This window comes from Manduca sexta, chromosome 12 (genome assembly GCF_014839805.1).
Source record: "Manduca sexta isolate Smith_Timp_Sample1 chromosome 12, JHU_Msex_v1.0, whole genome shotgun sequence".
Taxonomy (NCBI): domain Eukaryota; kingdom Metazoa; phylum Arthropoda; class Insecta; order Lepidoptera; family Sphingidae; genus Manduca; species Manduca sexta.
In genome coordinates, this window is record NC_051126.1 from 9,805,264 (window position 1) to 9,813,494 (window position 8,231).

The 8,231-nt window shown below is 36.1% G+C and overlaps 1 protein-coding gene across 1 annotated transcript; it reads left to right on the forward strand.

The window, feature by feature from the left end:
• Positions 1-6,021: 6,021 nt before the first annotated feature.
• Positions 6,022-7,257, forward strand: LOC115443652 (keratin-associated protein 5-5). Its single transcript, XM_030169135.1, has 2 exons — positions 6,022-6,321; positions 7,094-7,257. Exons 1-2 carry the CDS (start codon positions 6,158-6,160, stop codon positions 7,197-7,199), a joined length of 270 nt encoding a protein of 89 aa, XP_030024995.1. The 5' UTR covers positions 6,022-6,157; the 3' UTR covers positions 7,200-7,257.
• Positions 7,258-8,231: the final 974 nt, after the last annotated feature.

The following is an 8,231-nucleotide window of genomic DNA, read 5'->3' on the forward strand; positions in this document are numbered from 1 at the left end:
TTTATTCGTGGAGTGCTATAGGCTATATATCATCACGCTATACCCAATAGGAGCGGAGCAGTAATGGCTAATCTCAGGAACTACCGGTTTCAACTCAAAAATTCGTTTTGTGTTGGATAGCCCTTTGTTCCTGGAGTGCTATAGGCTATATATCATCATGCTATGACCAATAGGAGCGGAGCAGTAATGAAACATGTTGCAAAAACGGGGAAAATTATGAGTTTTGAGAGCTTCCGTTGCCTGCGCTGCGTAAACGGTTAAAGTTATGCAACAATGATGTATGACGGGATTGTTTCACTTAAAAAGTTCTAAATAATATAACAAAAGTCCCCCGCTGCATCTGTCTGCCTTAACGTGTTAAACTCAAAAACTACCTAACGTATTAAGATGAAATTTGGTATGGAGACAGTTTGAGACCCTGGGAAGAACATAGGCTCCCGGGAAACTACTATTTTTATAACGGAAAACTTTAGCCTGAATAACTTTATAACGCGGGCGGAGCCGCGAGCAAAAGCTAGTTATAATATATATGGAACCCACATTCTTAATGTGAGAGTTAATTTATGAATTACGCCTTATTTAAAATTTTACTTTAAGTAGGTACTCGTTTTAAACTGGCCTCTAAAAAAGGTTGATGTTGACGTATAACAAAAAAAATAATGCCCGATATAAAAGTCGTCACCAAAAGCAATTAATACCACTAAAAAAACAATTTATAATAAATTATTTATATAAAAATCTTAAAAAAAATGCCTTACCAGTATGGTTGTTACCGGGACTTCAACATCGGTACGTTTGCTCGATGTCCAGGTGGATGCGATAGACCCATGCCGTGCTGCGGCATGCCTTGCGTCCAGGGATGCTGTTGCTCTCCCGTGGGACCTTGTTACAACTGCCATTGACCTATAAAATGTTTACGATACGCGATTTGTGGAAGTGATTGCAATAAACGTGCTGGTTGTTAGTTGACTTATTTCTTGAATGAATATTTTAAGGAATACACAGGAATTGATTAAGTCTCCAGATATATTTAATAATATCACATGGGTATATACAGGCGAGTATAGAATATTTTCTTGTAACTGAACATCAGACATTCGCCGTTATTTCTCAATTCACTGTTATCGAGTCGCACTTTGAACAGGACGCTATGTTTTTTAGGAACCAAATGTTAAAAACCAACAAGCCTATTTGTGTTATGTATCAAGCAAAGGCATGAGCCCGGGCGACTTAGTGGGGTATTAAAGTAGAAAAAGATGTTACAGGTTAATGTTGACTCGCCTTGAGCATGGCGTCCTTCCGCCCATAGTACATTACATGGAAATGCTTTTGTAACGTGAGCGTTTGTGTGTATTCGAAAGAGCGTTGCAATACATTATTGCTCTATATACTCATCATATTACATGACTACGCAAAACAATAAAATATTTACTGTTAAGTATACCAAATACCTACCTAATGTGAGTAATACACGGAATTATTGCTAACTGAGATTTGTATTGTATGTTTAGGTCTATACAAACGCATGTAGGTACAATACTTATTGGGATTATGAGCGGAAAATTTTGACATAGTGGGTTGGCTCCCTCAGGCAGTTGTACAAAAACAAAACTTATTGTACATCTATACTTAGAATCACCACGATAAGCCGGACGCCCACTGGCGCGAGAGCGCGAGAAGTAATCCTTTGCTAGCCCTACAGAGCACAGTCTACAGCAAGCGCATACTGTTAAGCAATTATTACTTTACATTATCATAAAACATCGTAAAGCATCCACCAGAGTACTAAAGCTATTGTTACGTGCCGCTATCCTAACCGATGAAATCAGGCGTTTTCGGAAGTATTTGGTTTGCGCGGGCAGGCTGGCAGAGATGTCAGATGTGTCACGCGGCGACGATTCTTTTATTCTCTCTGGTCGCACGTAGTCAAAAAAATGTCTAAAATTGTATTCTGTAATTATATTTGCTAATATTATTATCATTCATACTGTAAAAAGAGCGTTTAACGCTACATTCGTGTAGCCACAAATATTATCATTAAAATTTAAACTGTAACATCATAACAATAGGGTATAATTTTACAGTTCGTTGTCTTAAAATCTCCGGTCGAACTGTGCTGACAGTGGACTGCGGCCTTAATTGGCAAGCCGAAGGAGGCCTTCAAGTAGAGAAGTTGGGCAATTTATCGGTAAATTGTTTAATACAACGTATAGGGCTTCTGTTTACGCTATTCCGAAAATCAAGAGAAAGTAAAACCTCAAAGTATTTGAAAATAAAACGTATTATAAGGCACGTTGAAGTTACAGACTACGACTAATTCAGCGATCAAAAGGTTTCGTCTCTGCGCAAAAGCATTATTAAATATTAACTTATTGTTATTTGTTTTTGTTTTATTGTTTTAGTGCCAACCAAAGCGCACTTTGAGGTGTTTAAGATTTGATATTTCTTATATGTAAATATTAAAAAAAAAAAATTACGTCGTTATCACCAACTTGGTATGCAGAGGCTCAACCATGGCACCTATATTTCGCCAAGTGTGAGTTGTCCCATGATTTGATAGTAGGCGAGTCTATCGCCATATCGAGCTGAAATTCCAGCGGGCAGATAAAGAACTGAAAAATCCGCTATCACTGTCTGATTGGGAATTAGAACTCGGGAAATCAGAGCATTGGTTGTACCACGCACGCAATACAACCATACCGCCAAGGTAGTCTACCGAGATTGCACTTAAGGGTTGTTGCCGACGAAGGTGGATGGTCAGCGATAGTAATGCGACTGTATCGCGGGCGTTTTGCGATTGGCCGATCTCCCAAATACATAGAAAAGTGGTTTAAGTGACCGTTCTAACAAATTCATTTTAATTACGCTGTTCACCAATAATACGTAGGTAAATGCCGTCCATTATCCGTATTCGTCAGCATTTCAGGAATAAATGACAAAATTTGTCATTTCGTTTTGTCAACAAACAGTATAAAATACTTGCACTTAGAATATAAATTGTCCAAGTAAAAGAATGCTAATTTGTTCGTATTATATTTTTGTATAAGGTAACGCGATCGAACATAGCTTGGTTTCTAACATAGTCCAGTTTAAAAAAATCTGCTTCTTTTTTAGTGTTGTGATACAAAAATACCCAGCAATTTGTTGTTAGTTCTTTTATTATTAAATATGTTGCAAATTGCAATTTAATCATAGGCTTTCTTGATATTCTTTCTGGTTATTTTATGAAGATTTTAAATTAAGGTGGGCGATCAATGGTTCCGTTACCTACGTTATGTATAATATTTCGAATTCTACATTTGTATTTAACTATAGACGGGTACATTAGATTATTCTGCGTACATGTGCATCAACGATTCTTCATGGGAATATCGTTATAAAACATGTATAGGCTAAAAATATACCGTGACATTGTTAGGGGACACCTTTCGTGGAAGGCGTGGATTCTGTGAAACCGTGCCCCCCTTAGGTAAAACGTCCACCGTACGCTGACCTGCAGGAAGAGCTTTGACCCAAGTTCGTACAGACCATGACAAATTGGTTAACATCGGGGGTTATTATAGAAATATTTGGTGAATTCGCCGAATAAGGCCAAAGTCCCCATGACTTTCACGCAATTCATTAGAACAGGGGTAAAAAATTAAATATGTATATCTTTCAAATCATTTTTAGTTCGTAGAAAATGAAAGCTGTTAGTATGCGCTTAAATATATACAAATTTATATTATACGTTAGCTCTTTATAAGACAACATTTTGAATGTTACAACTAAACGACTGAACTCAGTAAATATTAGTTTTTTATGCTTAATATTGTTTAAATTCGTTTTACTAATTTGATGTCACGTTTTACTAAATAAAACGTCACATCAAATTTGTACGAGAATAATAGTATATTAGATTCTAGTAATTTTATGTAAAGGGTTTTCAAAGATTGTATTTAAAATATTAAATTTTATTTCTTGAAAAAAATTCTGGATTCAAATTAATACTTAGTAGAATTACACAAAATAACATATTTTATTTTCAAGCAAGAGCGTAAAGGTACTCAACTATTATTGTCAATTTATGAATGAAAATCGATATATCTACGACTTAATACAAACGCATAAACCATTCATAATAATGACTAAATAACAATATAAGTTTTACTGGTTACGATAAAAACACTGATAACGGTTTTAAGAAGTATCAAATAAAAATAAATTGCCATATCCTTATAGAGATTATTAGATTTTCAATAAAATCGGCTATAAAATTAGCGAAATAACTTCAACATTTCAAATTGCCTTTAAACTGTTTCTAATCTTATCAACAATAGTTTTTCATTAGTAAAATAAATTTCAAAGGATTGACTTTATTTTAGATAAATAAAAAAATATATTTCAATTAAAGTAAATATGTAGAAATGTTTTCAAGTTTTGATATTATTGAATACTTTTGTGGGTGACTACATATTCGCATATTTTTATCTGCAACGTTCTCTGCGATATGTTTTCGCATCATTATATGTTTCAATGCATTAAAAGTTATTCATTTGTACGAAAATCGCGTATTTGAATACCGCGAGTTATTCCGAGATCTGAGAGTAAGTAAACGCTGGAGTTTGCCAGGAAACAACTTCAAAAGAGGACAAAAAATAATTTTATAAGTGCGAGGATCGTCAATTACTAATGTAGTTTTATTAATGAAAGTCCATTCTAAATAAACTGATCTAACATAATAACTGTTGAAATAGAGACAAGTTAATCTATACGATCACCATCATATAATCTTATGGAAATGTTATCAAATGAGATAATAATTTATGAATTATAAACGAAATCAAAATATTTGAAGAACACAGAAAATTGATTTTATTATTAGACATTATGAAGACGCGAAATCCATTATAAGACAAATCTTTTGAAATACTATTATCGTGAGTACATCGCCCGCTGTTTCCTGCCTCCATATCTGATGGGGACGCTCTACAAAGTGGGCCCGCTTCCTGTCCACACCTTGCTTACATTTAGTGTGAATTATTCAATTATTCAATATATAATATAAAGCTAAAAAGTTAGTTTGTTTCAATATGCTAATACCAGGAAACAAGAAACCGATTTTGAATTTCTTGTTCATTAATAGAAGCTTCATTACTACTGAGTGCTATAGGCTTTTCATCCAGGGAAAATATTTCCGCAATACAAATGGCTGTTGGGATTAAGGTTACCATCCTCGGCTAAAAGCAGAAATCAGTATAGAGACTTCGACAGTATGAACTCGTACATTCCTTCATGCTGATGGTGGCGTCGTACGATTCCCTAAACCTATAAATCTTTTGGCACAGCCTTATATAAAGCAACTTTAACTTATAACTAAACAGACTATTTAAATGGATGCCTATTAATTTACACAGTATGGTCTAAGAGTCCTTTAATTCTAGGTACAGAAAGAAAACTAAAATCAACATTCAAAATATTTATTGCGACGTAACAATACAGAAACAATTTTGAAACTCTTCAGGGACATGGTCGTGGAGCATACCGCCAGCTGTAGGTCCCGAAGGGTCTGCCGCATGGTCCTATACATACTCCACCACAGGGTCCGCAGAAGGGCGCCGGGTTAGACAAGCCAGCGACCTGGCCGCAGCACGGAACTCCACAGCACGGCATATTAAAAAATTTGCTGTTTTTTTATGATTTTGGGCTTTTGCAAGCTGGAGGAATATGTTGGAGTAGGTAATGACATTTTTGTTTTGTTATTTTTTTTTTATTTTCACCACTGGCCTTTTTTAATGGTTTGTGCTTAATGTAAAAAGTTTTTATGTGTAATTTTCTAATCTTCTCGCTTTATGGTATTGGCATTGTATTCTACGGAGGCTTGAAATTATATAAAATATTATTCTGTGAATATTATAAATTTTTGTTATGTACTTTCTCAAAATAAAAAAAATTACAAGGACGTAAAAATAATATGTTATGAGTAAATTAATAATTCATAAAAAAAGTTACTAAATCGATATTTATATACCAACCTATTATTTAATCTCTATGGCATATTTCTAGAAACAAAAAAAAAGTAAATTTCATTTCAGATATTTCGAGCTCTGTTTTCGGGTTTTTCAAGACAAGTTGGTGAAAATTCAAGTTATTTTATACTTTTATTATATATTTAAAAATGCCTGTTCGTAATTGCTGTTTAGGATGTCAGGGTCCGATGGCAGGGCCCTGTGGTCCCATGGCCCATCGACATGAAGAGTGCTGCGGAGTAGGCCCCTGGTGCGTTCACACCAGGGGAGTCAAGTGCGTGTCACCGTGTGGCGATATAGGCGTCATACATGGGTAATTACAATGACGTTTTACAAATAGACGCGTCATACACTAACAAAATTGCACATAAAAACAGCGCAGTATTTACTATAGTCACAGCCCTAGTGTTTCGCGTTTATACGGCCCGAGTGTGCCCGAGTATACCCGAATGATCCCGAGCGTCGACCGCCCCGTCGCCATGACAGTCGAATAAAATGCAATTATTAGTTAAAAAATAAGTTAAATAGTGTATACTTATTACTAATGTATGAAATGAAACGTTTTTTTCACTCACAGTAGGAGTATAACGTATACATCGTCTAAAAACACAGGAAGGCATTTTATTTACAAAAATACAAAATTTAGTAAGCCGACTAGCGGCGACAGTGGTTGGAAGTTGACTAAGTGAATATCGGGCAATTACCTTACTTTCGTCTTGCCAATATTGAGCTCGGACAACGTATCTATGTAATAAAAACATCTTAGGGTAATTAGATATTCCTTTATTTTTATTCATAATTATTGCAATATTGCGAAATAAATTGATTGGGACTGGTGGTAGGTGTATGGATTTAATACGAAACTGGATAGAAATTAGAAAGTATAATATGCTCGTATGTTAAAAATTCCATCTTATTGGTTTGAGAGTATATGGGGTCTCGTGTCAGCTGATCTCCTTAAGACCTGGTCACATAAGCCAAATTAGCATGAACCTATTGGCGAGGTACTTTCACGGATGGAAATAGGTGAATTATCCTCGTTATCCACCCACTGCATCAGCGATAAAGCCTACTTTGCCTTGCAGTGCTTGCGGCGGCGTCGCCGGCTCGTACTACAGCTGCGGGCACGGCTGCATCGGCGGATGCACCAGCGGTCTCTGCGGGTGCTGCTGCGGACCAGCTTGCGGATAAAATATACGTGTTCAGAATGTTTTATGGATTTTGAAAATATACTGGCATTAAAACAATATTTTCCTCGCATTTCTTAAGTAGACTGTATTCAGTGTAACTACTGGATATAATGAGACATAACACCAAACAATACTTTGTATTTCAAGGTGTGGCATGGTGTTTTTACTGTTTATGGCGGTAGGATCGTTTATCAGGCGAACGGCAAGCTTGACTCGTCATTCAAAGCAATAAAAAAAAAGTAAAGAAGGATCTGGACAAAGGCGGGCACATTTCCTAGGTTAGGAATGATTTGGGGTTTTAGATTGAAAGCCTAATTTATTTAGTTTGTGGTGCAGACCACAAGTGTGAAAACATCTGTAAAGTGATTTAATATTGAATACCGATAGGGAACCCTCATTTTCAAAGAAGGAAATGGAGCAACTATTAACAAGATAGAAGACGGAAGAATAAGGGTCCTCACATAAATCGGCTCTGAGAATATCGGACGGCATTTTTGTTTTCACATAGATCAGCGCGGATTATACGCTTGGAACTGGGCGGAGCCGACAAAGCCGTTTCACATACGCCCCGGCTGGAAGAGCACTGTAAAGTGGATGCACTCGGAGGTGACCATCGTTCATCGAGAGCGGTTTCCACTTTAGATCTAGTATCAATGTTTTTTCAATTATTTTAATAAAGTACGCGTGCTACGTAAAGCAACAATTTAAGAACATTAATTGCTAACATCGCGAGGCAGCCGGTGGCTTTTACTATTTCACACCAAGCACGTTAGTTCATTTCCCTAATATTAAAGTAGTGAAATCCAGGAATCAATTTGTTTTCAAATACCATATAGACCGCGATTAAAATCTGTTCTCATCACATTAAAGGTGAATAAAGGTCCTTTCACAGTTGGTCTGAGAAAGGACCTTTATTGTAGGTTACCCCTATCATACCATTAATCTAAGGTAAGCATATACACAAAACTATTGCTCCTATTTTGTTCATGCGACAGCTAAAAATCGTGAGTTGACTTGCGCAATTCTGTAGGGA

Coding starts and splice junctions, on each gene's coding strand:
- LOC115443652 (XM_030169135.1), top strand. CDS start 6,158: ATGCCTGTTCGTAATTGCTGTTTAGGATGTCAGGGTCCGATGGCAGGG. Junction 6,322..7,093: donor GATATAGGCGTCATACATGG/GTAATTACAATG, acceptor TTTGCCTTGCAG/TGCTTGCGGCGGCGTCGCCG.